Source organism: Symsagittifera roscoffensis, chromosome 10 (assembly GCF_963678635.1).
Source record: "Symsagittifera roscoffensis chromosome 10, txSymRosc1.1, whole genome shotgun sequence".
NCBI classification, from domain to species: Eukaryota; Metazoa; Xenacoelomorpha; order Acoela; family Convolutidae; genus Symsagittifera; species Symsagittifera roscoffensis.
In genome coordinates, this window is record NC_087071.1 from 38,842,578 (window position 1) to 38,868,829 (window position 26,252).

General features: G+C 43.6%; 2 protein-coding genes across 2 annotated transcripts in view; both read right to left on the bottom strand.

Moving 5' to 3' along the window:
* Positions 1–26,252, bottom strand: part of LOC134855437 (adrenodoxin-like) — a 327,732-nt gene that overhangs the window by 20,264 nt on the left and 281,216 nt on the right. The gene's annotated exons all lie outside the window — the stretch shown is intronic.
* Positions 10,025–10,740, bottom strand: LOC134855059 (lipase maturation factor 1-like). The gene has a single exon (XM_063871438.1). It carries the CDS (start codon positions 10,715–10,717, stop codon positions 10,025–10,027), a length of 693 nt encoding a protein of 230 aa, XP_063727508.1. The 5' UTR covers positions 10,718–10,740.

Below are 26,252 nucleotides of genomic sequence, written 5' to 3' on the forward strand. Positions count from 1 at the left end.
ATAACTAGTATTTGGTTATAACCCGACTCCGTCATGCAGATTTTCTGATGGTCTATCTGCACCACTTCATTGAATTCCGAACTCTCGACAGACTTGAGGGGAAACTTCATCTTCCTTGGGTCTTTTACTTGAAGGCATGCTAGGCAGGCATTCACCCATCTCTCGCAAGCTTTTCTCATTCCCGGCCAGTCAAACCTGTGAAGTATCCTTTGTTGTACTTTATCTATCCCCTGGTGGCCCATCTGGTCGTGTGATCTGAAAAGCACCTCCGTTTGGTACAATTGTGGTAGTATGATGAGGTTGTGTTTGTGTAATATTTTTTCCTCATCTCTTCTCTTGCACGCTATCACCCCTTCAGCTGTGTGATAAAGTAAATCTCTCTTCTCTTTGTAGAACTGGCTCAAGATCTTGTAGCTGTCTTCCTCAAGTTCCCCCTTCTCCTTGACTCCCGAATGGATCCATTTGGAGAGATTACTTGTCATTTTGTCATTCTTCTGGGCCCTTATTAGGTCAGACAGCCTGTATCTCGCCTTAACGTGCTCCTTTAGCGCCATGATCTGTCCATTCATCTCACCAGGGTTGTGGATGTCATCGCTCAGTTTCACACATATCATCCTTTTCACGATTTTCATGTCGTCTTCTGGTACCAGATTCGTTCTGACGTTTGAGTTGCACGATAGTTCCCTTAGTGGTTTTCTTGAAACTGCTATTTTCTCGAGCTCTTCACCACCTCGTACCTCTTGTATTTCCAGATTATACGTCCCTGAAGATGGATCCGTCTGTAATTCCCTGTCGTGCTGTCTTATCTTCTCTTCCGCCAGTATCATGCATAGACTGTCTTGGTCTTCGCTGCTCTCATCCGAGTCTTCATCCCACTCTTTACGCTCCCCGGACAATTTCCCTTCTCCGGTTTCGTCTTCTTCCATGAATCTGGACCACTCCCCGGACTCTTGATCTAGTCCCAGGTGTCCAACTTCTTCTCTGAATGTTACTTTCTTATCCCTGACTTTTGTCTGCTCCAGAATTTTTTCGGGGATTTTTTCAACTAGTGATCGCACGACTTCCTTGCTATCAGTGATGCTTCCTTTTGAGACATCAGTATTGTTCACTGTTTCTTCTCTCCGAAGTATGGTTAGTTCCGGTGCCTCCTGACCTTTCCCTTGGATCACGGGCTTGTCATCTGATAGTTTCTCAAGCAACCTCATTAAGTCTTCATCTATTCGGACCGTTCCCTCCTCTACCTGGATGAGATCATAACCTTTTGCCTTGAGTGTTTCCCTCACGATCTTGGATTTGAGCATTATTCCTATCGGAATCCCTCTGCTTTTCTTCAAGATGGTCTTTTCAAGAGGCTCTTCCGGCAATTCGGGATGATCTTCAATCGGTTTGCCTGATTTGTCCAGCCATCTCGTGAGTGGAAGACTGTCGTACGTTTCTTTGTCCATGAAGGAGAAGCCGTCTTTGATCTCAGGTCTGTCCGCCTCTCTTTGTTCTTGCCTCTCGTAGAACTCCGTCTTCTTACTCAAGCTGTCAGCATTTTGATGTTTATCTCGTGTTCTGTGCTCAATTATCATGTTGTATCCATCCAAGCGAACTATCCACCTCCCAATATAGCTCTGGTCCATTGAGTACGTTTTCAGCCAGCTTAGTGCTCGGTTGTCGACTCGCAGCTTGAAGGGCTCACTGCCTAAGTATGCTCTGTATTTTTCGACAAAGGTGACCACCGCAAACATCTCTGCTTTCGGTGCCCCGTACTTCATTTCTGTGTCACTTAGGACCTTGCTCCCGTATGCTATTGGTCTCAAGACTGTTTTCCCATTCCATTCTTGTTCTTGATGGAGAATCCCAGAAATAGCGACTACTGATGCATCCGTGTCTAGCACGTACATCCCTTTCTCAGTCGGCATACCCAGTACTGGTGCCTCACATAGCTCTTTCTTTATTCTCTGGAATGACTCTTCTGCCGCGTTGTTCCACGTGAACTTCTTGCCCTTATGTCTCATTAGTTGTTGCATCGGGTATACCTTGTCCGCATAGCCCTTGATGAATTCTCTATAATAGTTGGCGAAACCCAGGAAGCTCATCAGCTGGTGCTCCGTCTTCGGTGATTTCCAGGTTAGGACTGCTTCCACGGCGTCTGGATCAGGTCTGATGCCGTGCTTATCTACCATCCTTCCCAAGTATTTAATCGAGTCCTTGAGTATCTCGCACTTTGATGGTTTACACTTCAGCCCCGATCTTTTCATGCACGCGAACACCTCGTCAAGCCTCTCGATGTGGTCTTTTAGTGTTGGCGTTGCTATTACCACGTCGTCCACGTAGCACATTACCAGGTTGCCGTACTTCTTCGTCACGCCTATCAACGCGTGTGCCATCAGCCGCTGAAACGTGGCTGTTGCATTGCAGAGTCCAAACGGCATCCGTTTCCATTGAAACAGACCCAACTCACAGGCGAACCCTGTCTTGTCCCTGTCTTGCTTCCTTAATGGTACCTGCCAAAAGGCCGAGCCTAAATCAAGAGTCGTAAAAAATTTCGCATCACCTAACTTCGAGAGGCTCTCATCAATTCTAGGTATGGGATAGGCATCCTTCACCGTGACGGAGTTCAGGTATCGAAAGTCACAACAAAACCTTAACTGGTCGCCTTTCTTTTTGGCCATCACTACTCCACACGCCCACGGTGACTTGGATGGTTCTATCATGTCATACTCTAGTAACGTTTCGATTTCTTTTCTACACGCGTCCGATTTGTGTGGGGTCATGCGCCTCGCCCCCTCCCTGTGTGGTACCGCGTTTTCCTCAAGTTCAATTTCATGTTCAACAAAATTACAACACCCGATATCCGCCTTATGCCTTGAAAAAACCTCCTCGTTTCGCTCTAGTACGTCCTTGATAGCTTCGAGCTGTTCATCTTTCAGTTTGCCCCTTAAATGTTCAATCTCCGGCAGAACCGGTTTATCAATTTGCATTTCATCTAGTGTGAGTCGCTCTGGAAAGTTCGAACAGCTCGAAAGCCCATCGTCCGTTTCTGACTTAAGTGATTTGATAAGACCTGAAGAATCTTTTATTCTCTGCAATCGTCTCAAGATACAAATTTTGTCCCTGTGGTTGGGACAATCAACAACTTCATTTTGTTTTGAGTTTTCAATTGTTTCATATCGAGTTTTAACCGGTAAAGCATAACCCAGTTTCCGCCCTCTCTGTATCGTGATCGGTATATCAAGGGTATTCAACAAGACACTGACGCAGAGGCCGCTCTTCGTTATCGAAAATGATCTTCCTAAAACAGCAGCGCTTTGACTATTAGGATTTGGAACTATACACACTTGCTTGTTATCGCTTAGTTCATTATAATTTTTCATCCTCAAGCTTACAATTGCCGCTTCATTAGCTTTTAACCTCACTCTCCTACTCAAGAATACCGGTGCTTTGTTTTCATTTGCCATTATTAAATTTACCGGTTTGATTGCGTACCTCCTATCCGGGTTCCGTATCCTGAACATTGCATTATTTAGATCAATCGTTACGTCGAAATTCCTGATGAAGTCTCTGCCCAAAATGAATTGGTCAGATTCATCTAGGTTTTCTACCACGATGAAGCTCATCCACAGGTTACGTTCCCCCAAATTGAGGGCTATTATCGGCGTCCTGCCCAGCACCCGTAGGGCCCCTTTGTTTGCAGCTGACAGCCGTATTCTCGAGTCTATCAAGTCACCTTTGTCAAAGCCCATCTTTTCCCATGTTTCGATTGGTATGACGCTCAAGACTGCTCCCGTGTCAAGTAATCCACGCAACTGAGTCTTTTTGCCATTTATGTCTAGCACGTGCCCTGTCACGTCTGCTTCCGTCCCGATGTGCATTGCATCTTCTTCAAGCATGGCACAGTGTCCGATCGATCTTACTTTCAATTCTTCTTTCCCTACATAGATTTGTCCAATTAGGTCTTCGTCGCATGTTATCATCGTCTTGGTATAGATGTTGATTCCATCTATATTTAGCATGACCTCGTGTGGACCATAAGCTTCAGTGTACCTATTATCAACACGTACCGATTTGCTGCCCCCTCTCGTGAGTAGTGCCCTGAGCGCTCTAGAAGTCGTTTGTGGACTTATTCCACTCAAGTAGTCTGCATACACGTCAATGTGCATTATCGTCTGGTCGCTCGGCTCGCTCAAGTTTCTGGTTACCTCGTGTCCGCCCACTGTGATTATCGACATTATTCTTGCTCCGATTTTCGATATTCCAAAAGGTTTACCTGTCACCATCTTCACGGTGTTACAATTCCCGGTCTTCATTGAGCCCGTTCTAGCCTCTGGTATTGAGTTCGATCCGGTTAATGCTCCGTTAAAATTCTGTCTTTCGATCTCCAACTTTAGTCGTTGCTCTATTTCTTTCGCAGCCAGATCTTGTTTCACTTTGGCAATTGCTTCCGTCGCCGCTTTCTCATAATTTATCTCTAGAGAACTTCCGGCCGCGGACTCTAACGCACCGCTAACATGTGTCACAGCTTTCACTGTCTTCGTCGGCAATTCGGTGTTTGGTGCCCCCAAGTTCCTAGATTCAAACTCGTTTTGCCTGTTCCGCTGATTCTGCACCGCCGCTAATGCCAACTTATGTTTGGGGTGATTCTGGTCCTTGACCGCTTCCCAGAACAAGGGACAATCCATTCTGAAGTGCCCCTCCTGGTTACAGAAGAAGCACCTGGCGCCTATCTTGATGATTAAGCCATTATAGTACTCGTGTTCCTCCATCTGGCTCATATCCTCTTCATCCGGTGCATAACCTAGGCTCTTCATGCCTTGTTTGTACGTTGTGCAGTCAGCCACATGATGATCCGCTGACCCGCAGTTCGCGCATGATCTGCGCTTGTCCATATCATCTCTAGGTTTGTACCATGATGACCTCTGGGGTTGGCTTCCCCCTTGCGTGTTCCTGTTTTCGGAATATGAGTACTTCTTAGGTTTCATCAGCATGTATTCTCTTGATTTCTGTCTCATTTCTTCTGGGGTGGGTGCGCTGTCCTTCGACAATGTGTAGTATGTTGCTAACATTGTCCTTAAGTCATCACTTTTCACCCCATCGATGAACTTCGAGGCAATGCTAAAGTTCCGTCTATTTGTCGACTCCTCTGGGTCACTCCTCCTTCTCAAGCTCTCGAGGTCATCTAGGAACCGATCTATTGACTCGTCGTCCCTCTGCCTTCTCTTTTCAAATCGCATCATCGCTTGGTGACCCTTCATGCCTGACCCGAACCGATTCAGCAATATCTCGAAGATCTTGTCCGCGGTGTCGCGTTCTTCCTCCTTCTTTGCGACCACGCATTTTAATGCCGTTCCTTCCAAGTTGCTCAGTATGGCTGTACATGCTTGTCTTTCGTCACTCAAGTTATCTTGTTCTAGATGTAATCTCATCACTTCCACCCAAGTGTCAATGCATCCATCGGAGTCGTCCTTGAATTCTTTTGGCTTCTTGAATGTCTTTCTTGATTTTCCCTCTCTCCTGTCGCTCGAGTCAGTGTTCCTCGTGGCGAAGGCCTCTAGAGTCCTGTTCATCATCTCCCAAGTGCTGGCCCATGTCATAGCATCCGGTCCTGTGTTGCTGTTAGCTGTTGAATCTCCCGGAGCAGTCGTTGTATTCGACGTTCCATTCTTCATTATTGTTTTCGCAGCTGTTGGTGCTATGCTTATCGCATCCCTGGTTAAGGGCAACGGTGTCGATTGTCGTTTGTTCCTTTGTGGTTCTGCAAAGTCGACTCTGGTGCCTTGCGTACGATCCGCTGCCGGTCTTTCTTGTGGAGTAGAACCTCTCAAGATTGCATCCAACTTCGCCTGTATTGCACACGAACTCTCGGCTTGACTCTTGCTCATTGTGTCCATTCTCCTTTCCAGGCTCCCTAATTGGCTGTTAACATCATCATATCGGTTCTTCAACTGTTGCATGTCTGTTTTGATGTTCTTTTCTCGTTCTTCATTGGTGGCTTCTACCTTGTCTGACATCTCCTTGAGTCTCTCCTCTGTTGCCTTAGCCAGGTTAAAATAACTGTCTAGATACTCGTGCTTGTTGTATCTTATTTCCTTTTTTATCACCTCTCTGTCTTCTTCACTGTGCTTAAGTCTTTTGTCAATCTGATTTAATTTCGCCAACAAGTCACCCAGCTCAATGGTAGTCTCTTCATGGTCAGCTGTCGGTCTCTCTTCGGCCGTAGCCTCTGCTTTAGCTTGTTCCTCTCTTGGATTGGCTTCTGAGGTCTTCGTGCTCACTGTCCCAAACGTTCGTGCTCTTTCTGCTTTTGGTTCTTCAATCACGTTTTCTTTTGTTTTTATTCCGAACATTATTCCCAATTTTTCCGTAAAAGATGTCCTCTTTACTTGAGAGTCTTCTTTCACCGTTTCTTCGGTGTTGCTTATTGCATCTTCCGCGTCATCTATCGGTGAGAACTCTATGGGTTTCTGGTTCGGTTCCTCTGCATTGGGCATTGGAGTTGACTCTGTCGCCATCTTCCTTGTTTCATCCACACTTTGATCGGGTGTCTCTAGATCAATCTCGATGGTGGGTTCTACTCGCTCCCCTTCCGTGCCCTCTTTCGCCCTGTTCTCCGCTGTACTCCTTGTGCTGACCATGTTAACTGAAAAGTTCGTCTTCGTTATCTTTGGGCCCGTTGATGTCGTTCCGCGCAGCGATGAATTATATTTCGTGTTTGATCCACTTGACCTTTTTTCGAGCACCGGTACCCTACTCCGCCTCATTATTTCTATTTACAACTGCTTCTATTTACAATTTTATTATATACACGATTCTATTCTAAGGGTAAAAAAAAATATTTTTTGTGGTAACAAATTCTGTACAACGTGTTAAAAACCTTATCCAATTCTCTTTCTAAAACCTCCGAAAAATTTTCCTTAATTTGGTCTTAACCCTACCTATTTCGATTTGTCTTATTCTGTCTTAAAACGCACTTGTTGTAATTTGACTTCAATTTCTATACCGTCCCAAGACTATTCGTCACTATCACAGTACTCTCCGTTAGTGTCCTAAGACCCTTGTACCAAGACCACTGTTCCAAGACTAGTGTCCCAAGACTACTGTCCCAAGACCAGCGTCCCAAGGCTAGTGTCCCAAGACTACCGTCCCAAGGCTAGTGTCCCAAGGCTAGTGTCCCAAGACTACTGTCCCAAGTGTAGTGTCCCAAGACCAGTGTCCCAAGACTACTGTCCCAAGACTAGTGTCCCAAGGCTAGTGTCCCAAGACTACTGTCCCAAGACTAGTGTCCCAAGGGTAGTGTCCCAAGACTAGTGTCCCAAGACTAGTGTCCCAAGGGTAGTGTCCCAAGACCAGTGTCCCAAGGCTGGTGTCCCAAGACTAGTGTCCCAAGACTAGTGTCCCAAGACCACTGTCCCAAGACTGTCCCAAGACCACTGTCCCAAGACCCTGTCCCAAGACCACTGTCCCAAGACCCCTGTCCCAAGACCCTGTCCCAAGACCACTGTCCCAAGACCCTGTCCCAAGACCCTGTCCCAAGACCCTGTCCCAAGACCACTGTCCCAAGACCACTGTCCCAAGACCCTGTCCCAAGACCACTGTCCCAAGACCCTGTCCCAAGACCCTGTCCCAAGACCACTGTCCCAAGACCACTGTCCCAAGACCCTGTCCCAAGACCACTGTCCCAAGACCCTGTCCCAAGACCACTGTCCCAAGACCCTGTCCCAAGACCACTATCCCAAGACTGCTCTGTCCCAAGACTTCTTCGGTCTTGTCCCAATACTCGTCACGGAGTGTCTTCCTCGTTGTAGGGTCTTCTTGAACCACCGTACCTTGTACCACCACTCAAGCTCTAGTAAAATTTTCCCAAAAACCCTCTCTTAAAAGCCAAATGCTGACCCCCCTCTTCTTTTTGGTTGTTTCTATTTCAATGTAGGTGCGCAGGTATCTTGTGATCACCTGTTCGTATAAAACCAAACACAAATCCTCAATAAAATGCAACAAAAATTTTAAGTAAGAAAAATAATAAAAACAGAAAAATGAGCCCACCTAAAATTTAAAGGTGACCAATGTCTACCTTTCGTCTAAAAAAAATGTCTGGTACCTAATTGCCACGCGTTTTCCTCCCCCCACTAGTGATCTTATGGGGTATCACAAAAGCTGTCTATATCCGGTCCCCCCTACCAAACCAACCAGCGTACCAGCCTTAACTCGAGTTGGATTTTGGATCTCCACCTAATATTACCAACGCGTGTTAATTTCTAATGTAACTAAGTCAACGATGTCGACTAATTAGTTACTCTAATTTCCCCCTTTTTGCAATTTACAACCGCCAACCTCTAGCCTAACCAGTCCCCCTTCTAACCTCCCCCCTTTCTAGCCCCCCTTCTTAAGCCTAAAAATTACTTTAAGCGCCGGGTGCTAAACCTCTCAAGAGAAAACCGTAGACCTGTTTCCAGGCCTGCTCAAGTAAAAACGTTCCTCAAAACTGGGGGATTTCGCTTATCCAATTTTACACTTATCTCCTATAATGTAATGTGGATTCTAACGATACCCGTTCTGCCCAACTCGAGAACTCGAGAATTGCCAAATCCTTCTTGGCTGCTTTCCCACTCGACTGGTCACCTGTTCCAGTCCAGTCTCCTATTGGTTCAGCCAAGTGTCCCTGAACCACTTTCCCACTCGGCTGGTCACCTCTTCCAGTCAAGTCTCCTATTGGTTCAGCTCAGTTCCAAGCTATCTGAAAACCCTTGACAACGCCCCACTTCGGGCACTTTATTCAGTTTACTGGTTTAAATTGCTAGGTTGATCGAAACGATCGAACTTGTAAAACAGTATGGGTATACTATTTAATTAATATAAAGGTTTGATCCAACTAATCTGGTGTCAAAGTCACTGTCTTTTTTCGTTTTATGGTTTTTGTTCCTTTTTCTATTCTTTTTTGGTTTTTGTTTTGCTTTTTGTCTTTTTGCTCGTGTTTTTGTCCCCCTAGTTGCCCCCCTTTACTCGGTTAGCTAAGCCTCGTTCGGAGAGCGTACCAGGAAATTTTCTCGAGTTTTCTTAAAAAGCTATCACGGTACAACCGGAAGGTTTGCACGTTCCTGTCGAACCGTACCGCCGGTACTCTAGAATGGGCATTCAGCCCGAAGCTGTCTCAAGTGGGTTCGACTCCGTAGTCTTGATGTCGTAAACACCCAGGAGCGCCATAAAAACACTATGTAACATTCGTCTACTACAGTCACACATGAGGCTTAAGAAAAATAGGCCCTATAACTATTGGCTCAGGAGTCAGGGACACTATCTCTTGTGTTTTTCCACCTCAAATCAGTCGGAGCCAATTCGGATCGCTTGTGACATGAGACTACGACCCGCTACTGCTTAAGGCTACTACCAAAATATCCCCCCACTCTAGAATTAAGAACGTCCCCATACTTAGGTCTCAAAATACCCAAAATACATGAACGCCGTTAAAAACCGGGTTGGAACAATCCGTTAAGTTGCTTTTTTATTAGACAGTGGAACTTTGATCCATTTCAGATGGATCAACCTAAAACTCGCCTTACCTCAACATAACAATCATAAAACACACTCTAGAAATTTAAATTAAGGACTCACATGTTGGTGCGCTCAAGCACAGGAAGTAATTAAATGGGTGAGCAACTCTAGAATTAACTATGGTAACTAGATAAGTTCAATGTTTATCAGTTTGAACGACAAAGGTAAGTTTGAACTCAAGAACGAAGTTTTATATGAACCATTGGGACACTCAAGCTGTCCACCTTTCCGCCGAAGGTTCACTCTGGTCCAGTTTGAATAATCGCTCTCTCGGGGATACTCTGTCTTCTATTTCAGATAGGACAGCTCTACTCTTGTTCACTATGATGGAAATTGCGAATAGCAATTTCCCACTCGTTTTTATTTGACAACTTCCCCGCAATTGTTCTAAAATTGTTCTGATTTCTTTTTCTGATTTTCAGTTATCGCGAGAAAATCGTGCATGACATGTTCCATTCGAAATTTTTAAAAATTAAATTTCACTCCAAAATCAAGTGTTTTCTGCTCTTCTCAAGGTCAAACTTCCAAACATGACCGACTGGCACAGAACTGGCTGAGTTTCATAGTGGTAATTCATACATGTAAAATTTCTCCAACACTCGTCACCCCTGAGTTTTATCAAACCAGCACCGATCATTATTCTAAATATCAGCCATCTGTAAGCCCAGATGACAACTTTTGAAGGCGAGCATGTTTTAGGAAAATGCGACAAAGACAAAAGAGGTACAAAGAAAATACCCAAAAACCCGGTTTCCAGTAATTGAGACTCCCAGCCAAATGAGAACCAGCGCTGACCGACGTTCACTATCGAGTGATACAAAAACCATAAAAGAAACATAATTACAGAATTTGCCCGTGCCGTCAACAGCACAAAAGCGGAAACAAAAATACCAACAGCTGATAACAGATTGGTATAATAATCAAAGTCAGTCGGGTTTTCGTAATCGATAAACCAAAGCAGAGTAGGTACTTGAAAAAACTTTTCGAATTTTGAAATTTCCCCCAATCGTTTGGACATAAAAGACATGTGAAGATTTCCCGGAAGAAGCCCTCTTGATCCAATCAGCGCCAAATTTTGATTAAGTGAAATCAAGAAAGCCACAAAATATAGAAAACCTAGGTACCGAATCACAACTATCCTTGTCAGATAGAACGTGCAATTCAGGTGTTCAAAAGAACTCATCTCTGATTCTATATTTTCATCAATTTCTAAAAACTAGAACTTGTAAAAATCTCCTATAACTTCAAGTTTTAAGCTTGATTTTTCCTTTAAAAGTTTCCGATTCCCAACAATTTTCCCTTCCTTGAAAAAGAGTGTTTCCACTCACAACTGAGCTGCATACCGGGTACGACATAATTGGAGGCAAAAAATCAAAGAAAAGTTATATCTCGAAAACTACAAGGATTTGAGCAGTCAATTTCAAAGGGAAAATTGAGGTACTTGAGTTTATGCATTTTATATTTCCTTGTTTTATTTTTTATTATTTTTAACTTTAACTGGTGAATTTACCATCTTTCCAAAAAAAATTCAAAGGCAAGATTCGCAACATCTGATAGTACATTAACAGTTTCCAACAATGGGATTGAGATCTTCGAATAAAATTTCTTGAGCTGAACTTATTCATTTAAAACTTCTTCTAGAGTTGCTTTATTATGATTATTCACCTAATTCTAGAGTAAATTGTTGTGATAAACTTTTAGCCTAATTGTTGTGATAAACTTATTAAATAGATTTATGTTTGATGTTTGTGCCTGTATGTGGAGCGCCCTCTGAGGGATTTTAGAGACAGGTCTGTCAAGTGGCTTTCTGTGGGGAGGTGGGAAACTGGAACTGGCTTGAGGAGTCTGGTGGTGCGCCGCTGGACCTACTGAGCTCGGGTGAGATTGTTCCTTGTTTTTGATTTGTATAATTCGATTTTAAAATTTAAATTAATTTAGTTGTCTTTTTTTTATTTGCTGATTTGTAAAATTACCACTAACCGCTTATCATTGGTTAGTTCAGTCCCCTAAAGTCCAGTCAAAATCCTTTTTTTTTACCTTCATGCGTCAAGATGAGGAAAAACAACGAAGAGTGCACAAGCAAAGATTGCTTAAAACCTTCAGGACTGATAAATTAGATTAGATGTGATTGTTGTTCTAGTTGGTATCATATCAGTTGGTAAAATATCTGTTCTGTATTTTTCAGATACAAATTTAATTTTAAAAAAAATCATATCAGTTGTGTAAATATTTCTCTTAGCGACTCTAAGAAAACCCAATGGTTTCAGTGTCCTTTATGCGTTGATGTAAAATCTGTTAATAAAGCAACAATAGGTAATTATTTAGTGCCAGACAATTATGTTAATAGAGCCATCTCCAATGTCCGAGTACTCAAGAGAGTACCAAAAGACTCGCGTGTTCCCTTGGCGGAAAGTCTGTCGGACAAAATAAATGACATCGTCTACAATGTAAAAGATGTTACAAAATGGCTAATTTTTTTAACGTCGGTCTTGTTTTTTTTGGAGCAACCGAAAAGAAGTGGACGCAAACAGACCACAAGCATAAGTTCTTTGACAAATAAAAAAATTCGAGCAAATGACGTGTCACTTCCAAAACCCCATCCCCAAGTTTCAAGCCCGCCTCTGAGTGACCTCGAGCAGAGAATCAAATTAATAAGTAGTAAGCTCGATGAAGGAAATGTAAAGGGAGGAATAAGGCTTGCTGCGTCGGATGACAAAATCGCTCCTTTTTCAACTGATAACTATCAAAAATTGTTGTCTAAGCACACGCAGCGAGCCAAATTTGCAGCTCCAAATCCAGAAAAGTTGGATAGTTTTTTGGCAACCGATTTCGACCTATACAAAGCGATGATGTCCTTTCCAAACGGATCAGCAGCAGGTCCTGATAAAAAAGTTCCTCAAATTTTTAAAGATCTTGTTAGTAAGTCGAATGGCAGTGCAGGACGTATTTTCTCAAATCGCTTACTAAGCTGATAAACCTGTTTGGAGATGGCAAAATACCCGAACCACTAAGACCTTTCTTTTTTGGCGCAAAGCTTATCGCCCTCATAAAGATAGACGGAGGGTTGAGACCGATTGCCATAGGCAACACGCTGAGACGTATCGCGTCTAAATGCGCTGGAAGCAAGGCCCTCTCCGAGCGACAAAATTTTTTCGGAAACATACAGGTAGGATGCGGTATCAAACGAGGAGCAGAAATAGCTGCGCACTCGTTTCGAAACCTAATTGAACGCGACAACAATCCAAAATGCACTGTTCTTTTAAAACTAGATTTCAAGAATGCCTTTAACTCTTTAAACAGAGAAACAATGCTGAATCATGTTTATTCAAATCGCCCCGAATTGTATAATTACACCCATTGCGCGTATGGTAAACCTAGTTACCTTTTTTACGGAAGCTCTGTCATAATGTCAGAAGACGGAACTCAGCAAGGTGATAATGAAGCCCCACCCCTTTTTGAGGAAACAATTCATACACTAGTCAAACAGTTGGAGTCGAAATTTAACATCTGGTATTTAGATGATGGGAATTTAGCCGACAACTATAAGGTAGTACTCCGGGACCTTAACAACATTCTGAAATCGGAACAAATTTACGGCCTGAGCTTAAACACTGAGAAGTGTGAGCTTTGGTTTTTGGGACCAACTACCAGTACACAGTATAATTCAATTTTAACACAATTTCGAAAAATATGCCGCAAAATAAAAATAAAAACAAAAGAAGAACTCCTCATTTTGGGATCTCCAATCGGCGAACTTTGCCGAAAAGAATTGCTCGACGAAAAAATGAAAAATTTTAAAAAAATTTAGGATGTCATTGACAAACTAGACGCCCATTATGGTTTGTAACTCCTGAAAAATTGCTTTAGCATGCCAAAACTCCTATATTTTTTGCGTACGAGCCCTTGTTTTTTGCAAAATGATATTTTGGAACGCTACGCTATTTTACTAAAAAATTCGTTATGCAAGTTCACTAACGTGAAAATGGATGTTAACCAGTTTTTAGAAGCAGTTCTCCCGGCAGCCAAAGGTGGCTTGGGCGTTTCTTCCGCTCGTCTACTCGCTTTACCCGCTTTCTTAGCCTCAGCAGTAGGAGCGAAAGATGCTTTGAGCAAAATCTTTGTTTTGGAGCATGTGGATGGAACCTATGATGATGCGCTTAAACGGTGGTTTGACCTTGGAAAAATTGAAATGGCTCCGGAAAATGAAATCCAAAAAAAATGGACGGAGCCAATTTTTGACAGCGAAATTGCAGACTTGATTTTACGACTCGAACCAACGGACGTAAAAAGGTTCAACGCGTTCCAAGATAGATTTGGCTCCCAATGGTTGAACGTCATCCCGTGCAAAAATTTAAGGTTAAAACTGTCGAACCAACAACTCAGACTTGCGATAGGACTTCGATTAGGATCAAAAATATGCGAACGGCATAAATGCGTGTGCGGAAAAGACGTTACGGAGGATGGTTGGCATGGTATTTCTTGCCTCAAAAGTGCAGGGATATTCTCTAGGCATTCAAACCTGGATGCCCGTATAAAGCAGAGTCTATAATCTACTCACATTCCGTCTGTTTTAGAACCACGACACCTCTACAGGACCGATCAGAAGCGACCAGACGGTTTGACGCTCGTTCCATGGGCTGATGGTAAGCAGCTCTTGTGGGATGAAACGGTAGTAGACTCCTTAGCTCCTTATAGGATTAATGATGGGTCTGTTTGTAACCCTGGTACGGCTGCCGCTGAAGCGGAAGAGCGAAAAATTGACAAGTATAAAGATCTTGTAAATGATGGATATCTTTTTCAACCGCTAGCTTTTGAAATTCAGGGCGCGGCCGGCCCCAGCACAGAAGTTTTTTTGAGCAAGCTTTGTAAGAACCTAAGCATATGCACTGAGGAACCCAGAGCAGGCAGCTTTTTAAAACAGAGAATCTCCCTGGCAATACAAATTGCGAACGCCGCTTGCGTACTCGGAACATTAAATGACAAAATAACTTTCGACGAAATTTTTTACTTGTAACACTTGTATATTATATTATCTCGTGTCGAGTTGCGCGTGTCGAGTTGCGCGAAGAAACGTAACCCGTATCGATTTCAATTGAAAAGGACTTAAACACTTGTCATCTTCTTTTATCATTATCACTTCCATATCTAAAAAATTCCAAAGATTTTGACTGGAATACATGATGAAGGAACTCATGACTGTAACCTTGGGTACTATGATACTTTTGACCTTCTGATTACTCATTCTAGAGTCGCGTCACTATGTGAGTACTTAATTTAAACTTCTTGAGTGCATTTAAAGCAGGGAGCACGATACTATATCGATAATATCGTTCGATACATCGATATATCGATACTCGATACCGATACTTTTTTTGTCTCCGATACTTCGATACCGATACTCGATCTGGATTTATCACAATTTTTGATACCAACGATACTTGAAATTTTAAATTCCGATACTTTGTCAGTTTTCGCTCGGTCGGTCATTAAAATTTTCACCTTAATTTCCAAAATTTTACCTTTTCAGTTTTCACCTTAATTTCGGTCACCTTAAATTTTCGCGTTCATGGAGCGCCTTATCTTCTTTTGATTTCTTTGCTTGATTTTTTAGAAGGCAGTTTTAAACTAGCTGTTTTTGTTTTGGTGATAACTGTGTGATAATGGATAATGGATGATACTGATACTAACATTGACGAAACTTTGCCAGGCGATGACTCGGATATCGAGAATTTGGATAATTCAATAATTGCCAATGTGGACGGCGACTGGAGACTTCCACAGAAACAGACCGAAGTGACGAAGCGGTATTTTGTGGAATATGTCAACGGCCGGAAGACGACAAGGCGAAAATGCAGAGACTGCGGACAAACTAAAGAAAATTCTGGTAACACATCCAATCTGCGAAAACACACTGCTGTTTGTAAAACACGGTTGCTGTCTAGTCAAAATCAGATTCCATTCAATGTAGGGAAGGTTGAAAAAAGAGGATTTGATACAATGGCTAAATTGGTGTACATTGATAACTTCCCAATAACAAAGGTCGTCAACTCGCCAAGACTCCAGCTCATGTATCGACAACTGAACTACGACAAACCTACTTATCAATCTCTTGACAACTACATCGAAGGCAAGTACCATGAAGCAATTAAAAAGATTCGTGAAATTTTCACTGCGCGGTCGAAGTCCGATTTGCTGTGCATAACGCTTGATAAATGGTCTGCAATTGACAATCAAAAATGCTTGATAGTGAAGCGGCTAATTGTCAACGAATATGATACCACTGACGACACTGATGCTGAAATCGATGAAGCTGACGACACCAACATATCTACCAGTTTCAAATATGTTATTGCAAAAGTCCGCTATGTGGTAAAAGAAGTGACTTCAAAGCAGTCGCTTGCGGATAGGTTGCGCAATGCTCAAAATATACAAGGAAACAATCCGTTGAAGATTGTCGCAGGAAATTCGACGCGAAGGAACAGTTTTTATGATATGTTAGAACGATTCAAAACATTAAAACCGTCTCTCGTATTACTATTTGATCTGGACAACTTCGACTGGGACAACCTTGATGAGCTGATTTCTCCACTTAAGCCTTTTAAGGAATGTACTATGGATCTACAGGAACACTCGGCGGGCGCAAAAACAGCTGTTAGTATTCTAACCCACTCGGAAAAGCGATCAAAAGCGTATGGGACAAATGGATTTCACCTAATATGATTGCAAAAGCACTGCTTTACGCAGACGGAGAATTTCATGATTACATCCGACACAAGATAGTGCCTAATATTGACGGCGGTGAGCATGGATATACCAACCCGGAATCCAGTTACAAGAGTTTCAAGGATCGCTAGCAGCAATCAACAGGATTTGATATTTTGAATGCCCTGGACGGCTTTGTGTCATCTTACGTAGACGCCGAGCGCCTGTTTTCTTGGGGTCGGCTCTCAAAAAATTACCTTCAAGGTCAGATGAGCCCGGCTACCCACTCGCGCAATTTATTTCTAAACAAATGTCAGCATTTGCTTTGAATTTTTTGTGTTATGAATAAAAATGTTCGACAAAAGGTTTTTTATTTCTGAGTCTATTTTAAGAGACAATACAAAACGATACTTTTCCCGATACTCAAAAGCTATTTTCAGAAAAAACGATACCGATACCGATACCGATACCGATACCACTTAAGCAGCAAAAACGATACCGATACCGATACTTCAAATTAGATGCCCGATATCGATACCGGAAGTTTGTCGGTATCGAAGTCCCTGATTTTAAGTGATTATGTTGAGATAGGGTGAGTTTTAAGTTGATCCATTTGAAATGGATCAAAGGTCCATGTAACATTCGCCCGGAAGTACATATCGACGGAAATTAAAGCTAAGCTATAAAACGACTGGCCAGCGTCTAAACTAAGCTCTACATGCTTTTCACCGTCTCTACCAAAGACGGCTCTTTTGGTGGTCTTTCTAACATTGGGTCGACAAAAACGTTACTGCTTACGGCTTCGGTCAAAACACTCAAATTAACTTGATTACATGCAAAATTAGTGAGCTCATGGCTGGGTCTCAGTATCCCCAGACCACGAGGTCACTCCTAAAAACAGGGCTACTGTTACTTATTATATTACTATTGTTGTTGTTCAGTAGATAAAAATCATCATCTCCATCGAAGATGGATCAAACCTTTCCCTTAACCCCTAGCTTCTCATCGTCAGAAAGTGAATTCAGATGTTCAATTAATTCAATTCAGGACATAATAGGGAAGCTAAAAGTTGGTATAAAATGATCTAAGTTCAAGTCCCGAGACCCCTCCGGATTATTGAATCCGGGGAAATAACACACTTATCTCCTCTCTGAAAGGCTGGTTTCTACCCTTCACCGTTGTTGTGAATGGCCTTGCAACGATTGTAGCGACACAATCGTTGCAACTCGGAGCGGTCTCTGCTAACTCTGCTGTTCGTGCAATTCTCGTTATTGTTTTTTATCGCAATTATAGTTGTTGTCACCGTCGCAACTATTGTTGTTCTTTTTTATTCTGGATTTCTTCCGAAATGGTCGATTTTGACATTTCTCAGAAAAATGACGTCATCGTTCGAAACTTTAAAAATTTAAAATATCAGAATATTCTAGCCTTGACGATTCGTTCAATTGTCCGAATAACACCGTTAATCCTCCAAAACTGCTAATTCGGAAGGTTAGCTTCTAAATAATCCGAAATTGCGTTTTCGTCCATTCTGGTTGAATGTCACATACTCGCCGGACAGCCCGGTCTTTGTCCCCATTGAATCTCGTAATGTTCGTAAAAATGGTACAGTGCCATCGAACAGAATTTACAAAATGCAATAAATCATTTTTATCCACGTCATTTTGACTCACTGCAGAATATAAATGACATCATACTACACTACTATAGCCTTCCAAATTCTTTCACTAATCTGCACTTTGAGGATATGACCTATGATAAAATCATTTTTTCTCACTTCCAACGTCAATACCCTGATTTAAAACTTTTCTCCTAGGTTTTTAAAAGATGTTAGTTTGCAGGACAGTCCCGCCGAATAACAAGCTAAAATTATCTTACTATGCTTCCCCTCTTCGGAAATTTTAGTTGTCTTTGGTCCTGAATATTAAAATTAGGGAACTCCGTGAATAGAAAGAACAATGAAACAATCTCCCTCTCCAAGAGATTACCCAAGCCTTTCATGACACCACAAAGTGATGAGTTGTCCTTGTTGATTAAAAAAATCATGCAGGCTAGAATATTTAAATATACTTTTTACTCAAGCCTTTCTAAACAAATAGTAAGTGTCTCTAAAGCCACTAACTAAAATCAAAATACAAATTTATATTTTATAAATGCAGCAAATTTTTTAATGTTCAAAACTCAACTAAAATGTTTTCTTTCAGTTTCAATTACATTTTGGTTGCTTAGTTTCTCATTTGATTTTTTTGTCATACATATAAAACAATTCTGAGTTTTAATTTCTTATCTTTCGTCACTTCTTTGTTTCTTCTTTTTTCTTCGTTTAGAAGTTCTAAAACTTCTAGTTTCTTCTAATTTCATTTCTTTTTGCATCTTGTTTTTCGGCCATTCTGTCAATGCTCCATCCCCTCCTCATGCGACAGAGATTCTGCAATTTCAGTCACTGTGTCTTGCAACACGCCGGTAGCTATTCTGATGCTTTTGGAAGCAGTCCTCCAACACTTCTGCTTTTCTACTCTTTGTTTACAACAAGGTACGGGGGTCAACGTTAGATTCTCTGTTCCTGCAGAAGATGTTGTGGAGACACAACGTCACGTTTCTCTCCAAATCTTCCTTCAACATATCTTCTTTCTCCCTTCCATCATGTTCATTCGTCCTTGAGATTCTTTTTACGGCGATGGTCACTGCATTCCGATGAGTTACAAAAGCTCGCTTGAAAGCCCGTGCACCAATGTCCAGCTGATACGTACTGTACACTCTGCCGTACTTCAACATATGCTTCTTGGCATATTCGTACAACCACGCAGTCATGTTGGCTCTAAACCATGGCATCAGTCGTCTTCTTACCCATATCTTTTTCACTTCCATCGGAATGTTCAGAATCTTGCACATTGTCTCAAAAAGATCTAAATCTTTTAGACAATCCAACTTCTGCAATTGTTCTCTCGTTGGTGCCTCCTGTCTATTGTATTCCTTCACATGAGCTTCCAGCCATCGTATCGCCAACATAACTACCACTATCACTATCGTTATGGGCCGTGATGAGTCTCCAGAGCCCCAGACCAACACCAGATTACTACGCCCGGGATAACACCATGTTTGCAGCAAGCAATGGGAGGGAAACTCATCATTTGTTAACATGATGCTCCTCCAATTACGCTTTCCCGAAGCTTCCAGTAGTGGTTCTACTTCCATCATCACTCGGTGGACTTCATCATTCTCATCTACTGTGTTGTAATCCGTAACGGTTGCTCCTCTCTGTTTTTGTCTTTCAAAGTCACTGAAGTTCCCACTGACGTATCCCATGAACTTATTTCCCAGTATCGATTCCAACTCCTCCTTAGTTCTCTCTGGAACTGCTGAGAACATTTCGCACAGTAACTCATAAGACTTTTCCGACATTCTCGCTAGCCCTACCCAATTTGGCACTGAGAAGGCCTGATCCGCGATCGTTCTCGTACTTTTTACATCCACAGCTACGAAATGCACTGGGTTTCTGCTCTTGCACATTGGAGCTAATGTCGATCCCACCAAAAATCGCGCTCCCGATGGTCTGCGATAAGTTTCACTGTGTCTGATGTTCATTTCCGCCTCGATCGCTTCTCTCCATTTTCCTATGTGCTTTTGCTCAGTCTGCAAAACTCCTGGTAACAATTCTACACAGATGGCCGTGACCATCTCATGTTTCTGTTCTAGGTTCAATAATGACTCTAAAGGACCAAAAATGCTGTAGAATCCTAGTGCAGTCACGAGATTTACCTCGGTTCCTCCGTGACAATCTGCGATCAGCTCCGTTTCCGTTTTCGCTTTCATCACAATGTTCCCAAACAATATTGTCAACTGCTTGTGTTACTTCTCCAAGATTTTCACGCAATCTAGGCCTCCACAAACGTGACCTTCCAGTCCACAGACTTCTGCCAGACAGCTACCAGGTTTAACTCAGTCCTCTGGTCCCCAGCCAGGCAACTCTACTTTGTCTTCTCCGTTGCTCCTAGAGGCTGTTGTCATCACGTCATAGATGACATGAAGATCACGCAGATTATAGTCTGAATTTAGTTGTTCCCTCTGTACATCTTGTGCTGCAAGTAGTATCGGATCAGCGTTGGGACTAGAACACCATGAGGGTCTCATCAGTTCCCATACCACCATCAAGATCGTTCTCAGTAATTCATCTGAGATTCCCAATCCAAACTCTACTCGTTTGTCGGACTCTGGCACGGAAGGTCACCTTTTCCTCCAAGACTAGTCCCAGCCTGTCCTGCTGATTAGCAGCGCTTCTTACCGTTGCAGTTCTAGACGTCCAGAGTCTTAGCAACACTGCTTGCGCGTAATCAAAGAAACAATCGCGTATGTCTTCATTCAGGAGTGGTTTGTACGCTATCCCTATGATTCCTGACACGTTACTGTAGGACTTATTCCTGATTTCGGCATTGCTCCCATAGATTCCTTAAAGAGCCTCAACTCTTTATTTGAGAATCTCCTGATTTCATCTATTTTCTCCATGGGTTCTAGCTCTACAGGCTCTTTCATGTTCACCCTCATTGGTTTACTTTGATGAACGTCCAGCAGTGCTAACAAGAGTAAGGCTTTCGCTCGTTCATCACCTTCTCTCAGCATCTTGACACAGGTGTTCAAAGCTGGCACTGAAATTTGCTCTATCATGAACTGGATGGAACAGAGAGCGTCTCTCCGCTTCCCGCACGCTACCGCCATTCCCTCTTGGATTATCAGATCTCTCATGCTCGGTATCAGGAATACCTTGTCTTCCTTTGATCTTTTACTCTCTTCTGAATCATATTCCCCGCGAGTCAGTCCGATCATGCACCAGGCGAACCGCAGTTGTAATTCAGTTCTCATGTAAGGTACTGCTATCAGAGCGTGTATCTTCGGTGTGGTCCTCATTTCTTCTTCGAAGTACCGTAACACTACTGCTTTCCATGGAAGGCTCACCAACTGCTCAATCGTCTCTGCCTGCATCTCAGACGATGCTAGAGTCCCATATGCTTTTTGCTTGAGGTTGGTGCCTTGCATCATGGTCTCCAGATAACCTTCATGGCATTTTTGTCCTCCAGAGCCATTAAGTATCCTCTGGCCGAGTTTCTGTACTCCAACATCTCCATGTATCCACCAGCGGGTTCATCTATTGATACAGTCTCCCACAGTGTCAGTCGGTTATATTCCACTGGGATCAGTTGTCCTACGACACTTCCCTTTCCGGGGTTCATGGAGACGGTTTAAAGTCTTTCATGGTACTCTCTCCACATTGGCTGAATATTTCTATTCCCAATGTCACTCCAGTCAGAGTGCGGTCACTCCGTTTGGATTTATAACCTGTTGATTTTATCCCTGCCATGAGAATAGGTGGCACCATAGCTACATCAGTCAACATTCTGTCTGTGCCAGGCAATTGATCATCACCTTGTCCCAAATCCATAGCTTCGTCGACTCGTTTTCTTTTCGTTGAGTTGACAGCTTTTATCGAGATTTCAGAATTCACCTTTATCTTTCCCGCATTCCTCGGTATCACTTTGCTGCCTAGTTTCATTTTCATCTCATTAATCTTATTTATCACTAATTTCGATCGCATCGTTCCTTTCCTAGTTCTCGACAAATATACCACTTCTCCTTTATCTTCTTGCGGCGTCATCTTGATAGGAGAGTTTGCTTCACTTTCGTCAGTGGCTGAGTCGATAAACAACTCACTCAATCTCCCTTCACACTCGTCGAGTTTGTCAAGGACTTCCCGCATTAGTGGTCTGTTGAGACCTATTTTCAAAATAGATTGGGCTCCGTAGCTCTGAACTACTGTCGAGACTTCTTCCATGAAGGCCACTCTGTCCAATCTACAATCTACATCATGTCCTGCTTTCATGGTCTCGGTGATGCACCTCCCACTCTTCTTCGGGTAATCTTCCTAAGAAGGGTACTCTGGAAGAGCCTTCTATCCTTCTTCTTCTTTGTTCTCTGTCTTTAGAATTGCCCGGAGAGCTGCTCTCCGGCAAATCCCGGTTCATTTCCACAAAAGCCGACGGAAGTTCCAGAGTCAAAACACCTTCGTTTGCTGGTTCAGTCGTTTTCAACGCGTCTGCGTTGCTTTCAAATTCACTGAGGAAATTGAAATCTAGGCTGGATATTCCTCCTGTCGATGCTTTATCGTCCTCCTTCTCTGCATGATCGGGATCCTCTTGCATAGGTTCTTCCGATCGACGGCTTCCTCCCTGCCCATCATCTCCTTCTGATCTATCTTTTGAGTTTGAGGGCCCTTGCTCTTCCGTTCTGACCCCTTCCGGAAATTTCGGTATGATTAGCTTGCCGGCTGATTGATCTTCCTCCTCTCCATAGACAACTTTGATCTCCTCATAGCCGAAGGGTGCAAGGAAGGTTCTCGTCCGTAGCGTTCCTCCCACCGTTAACTCTGGTTTCACACTCGTCAAAATCAGGGAGGCCTCAGGTAATTCGGATCTGCCTCTCATCCTCATAGGCGCCAAATTCAGAGCTGCCCATTCCGTGTCAAACGCTCCAGGGTTTGGAGTCGCGGCATTGCTTATGCGCCCTCTCGTGGTTTGATCCGTATAAGCAAATCGCGTATACTGTAACACTGCGGCCTTCCTGCCCACAAAACAGGGATCCATCGTTTCCGAGATTTTCGCTACCCTCCTTTCATTGGTCTCAAACACTCTCAGCCTAGGAGTTTGCACTACGGAGACTGCTCCGAGCAACATCCTTCTTATCAGAGGGAGTTCAGGGATTTCCTCCGGCAGCTTCTTGTAATCACCCCAGCCTTTCGTCTCTTCTCTCACTTTATGGTATGCTGTAGTGAGATGAGGAATTCTTGTTATCTCACCATTTATCTTGTCATAGGGCCTTAGATTTCAGAGCTTCGGAAATACTTCAATGTGCCCTCTCTCCACTTCTCCCATACGATCACGAAAGTGATCGTCGAAGTTGACGACCTTTATTTCTGGCTCTGCTATCTTTCCAAACAACAGATCTTCGCTCATGAATTCTCGCAATACATGCTGCTCACGCCAGCTCAGCATACTCCCGTCCACTGCTGATATGAGAATCAGGTGGAGCACCAACCTACTGTATGCTTCCACCTTAACATCAGGGAACGCAAACGTGACTGCTGGTCCATGGATTACCGTCACAAACTCCGTGGCTCCATTGATCTACGCTAAGGGATCGGTCCTCATAGCCAAGCTTAGATCAGTTAGCAGGGGCATGCCCTCGACATGTCGTCTCACGTCTTCCTCCATCTCAATCGTCTCATCCTCTCCATTTCCAAAGCGATTGTGTTGTAGGAGGTACTGGATAAGCGTATGTCTCAAATCTCTTATCTTATTCCAAGAATCCGTGGCTTTCTTCACGTCGAACTTCCTCACATTCTCTCTCATCTGCTCGGGGTAGCGTGTCAAGTTCATTAGTCCTCCCAAGTTTCCATGTGTTATCGCAATCAATGTCAGAAATCCATCTAACCGCTATTTCTGAATTCTCCCGGTGAGCAGCAAAACCGGTCCTTTTACGAAGTTCTCTGCTCCAAACGTCACGAACAAGGCTACTATTTCGACGATTGATACTTCCACTACTGCTTTGAGGAATTCTTTTATCAAATATCGAGAGAATTTTGGGTAGACTTTCGCCAAGAAGGACGCGGTCCACCTGGCTCCCAGCCCTTCCAGCATGCTATCAGTCCGTTCAAAGCCTTCTTCGCCCTTCACCTTCTGAGTCCAGAAAGTTTCCAGGGTAATTTGGCACACTCTGTTTACAAACTCGGCTGCCTTTTCCTCGGCATTTTCGACCAGATTCGCCTCCTTCACCAAGTAGGCATGGATCTTTCTGATCATCACTGGGCCTTGCTCAAAAGCATCCGCACCCAATGCCGCTACTCGAGGAATTAGGTGTAGCCACTGGTTAGCTTCTGGCTTGGTTTTCAAAACCATCGCTTCCACGTGAGCTCTGGTTTCACACTCGTCAAAATCAGGGAGGCCTCAGGTAATTCGGATCTGCCTCTCATCCTCATAGGCGCCAAATTCAGAGCTGCCCATTCCGTGTCAAACGCTCCAGGGTTTGGAGTCGCGGCATTGCTTATGCGCCCTCTCGTGGTTTGATCCGTATAAGCAAATCGCGTATACTGTAACACTGCGGCCTTCCTGCCCACAAAACAGGGATCCATCGTTTCCGAGATTTTCGCTACCCTCCTTTCATTGGTCTCAAACACTCTCAGCCTAGGAGTTTGCACTACGGAGACTGCTCCGAGCAACATCCTTCTTATCAGAGGGAGTTCAGGGATTTCCTCCGGCAGCTTCTTGTAATCACCCCAGCCTTTCGTCTCTTCTCTCACTTTATGGTATGCTGTAGTGAGATGAGGAATTCTTGTTATCTCACCATTTATCTTGTCATAGGGCCTTAGATTTCAGAGCTTCGGAAATACTTCAATGTGCCCTCTCTCCACTTCTCCCATACGATCACGAAAGTGATCGTCGAAGTTGACGACCTTTATTTCTGGCTCTGCTATCTTTCCAAACAACAGATCTTCGCTCATGAATTCTCGCAATACATGCTGCTCACGCCAGCTCAGCATACTCCCGTCCACTGCTGATATGAGAATCAGGTGGAGCACCAACCTACTGTATGCTTCCACCTTAACATCAGGGAACGCAAACGTGACTGCTGGTCCATGGATTACCGTCACAAACTCCGTGGCTCCATTGATCTACGCTAAGGGATCGGTCCTCATAGCCAAGCTTAGATCAGTTAGCAGGGGCATGCCCTCGACATGTCGTCTCACGTCTTCCTCCATCTCAATCGTCTCATCCTCTCCATTTCCAAAGCGATTGTGTTGTAGGAGGTACTGGATAAGCGTATGTCTCAAATCTCTTATCTTATTCCAAGAATCCGTGGCTTTCTTCACGTCGAACTTCCTCACATTCTCTCTCATCTGCTCGGGGTAGCGTGTCAAGTTCATTAGTCCTCCCAAGTTTCCATGTGTTATCGCAATCAATGTCAGAAATCCATCTAACCGCTATTTCTGAATTCTCCCGGTGAGCAGCAAAACCGGTCCTTTTACGAAGTTCTCTGCTCCAAACGTCACGAACAAGGCTACTATTTCGACGATTGATACTTCCACTACTGCTTTGAGGAATTCTTTTATCAAATATCGAGAGAATTTTGGGTAGACTTTCGCCAAGAAGGACGCGGTCCACCTGGCTCCCAGCCCTTCCAGCATGCTATCAGTCCGTTCAAAGCCTTCTTCGCCCTTCACCTTCTGAGTCCAGAAAGTTTCCAGGGTAATTTGGCACACTCTGTTTACAAACTCGGCTGCCTTTTCCTCGGCATTTTCGACCAGGTTCGCCTCCTTCACCAAGTAGGCATGGATCTTTCTGATCATCACTGGGCCTTGCTCAAAAGCATCCGCACCCAATGCCGCTACTCGAGGAATTAGGTGTAGCCACTGGTTAGCTTCTGGCTTGGTTTTCAAAACCATCGCTTCCACGTGAGCTCTGGTATCCCTGGAATTCTTTCTTCTCTCTCCTTCCTCCTTTATGTCCATTCCTCGGAACCATAAGTCATTCGACATCGCCACAATTACTCGATGGTCGTCATCTATTCTATGGTCGTCAGCTTCAGTTTGACCTGTCGACTGAAATTGGACAGTTCCAATCCCAGCACTTCGTCTAGCACTAACATGTACGGTGAGTGGTCCTTGAATCCTCTCATTGCATTCGAGATATCCGACCATACCGCAGGTAGTTCAGCCCTGAGTGGTCTCAGATTCTCCACTTCTATCTCGCGATTTGGGGCCGATTAGATCACATCATTTTTCCCTTTCGAGAGCAAAGCCACAATCGCATATACGAGCTGTAGTCCATCCCGGAGATGTGCATACCCCGGAGACAGCGCGAACACGGCTCTCGGTGTTATCTTGGTGAAGGAACCTTCTTTCAGGGTATCTACTACTTCACCCATCGACTCCACGGTATCTTTTATCGCTGGCCATACAGCGGCTTTGGGTG

Coding starts and splice junctions, on each gene's coding strand:
- LOC134855059 (XM_063871438.1), bottom strand. CDS start 10,717: ATGAGTTCTTTTGAACACCTGAATTGCACGTTCTATCTGACAAGGATA.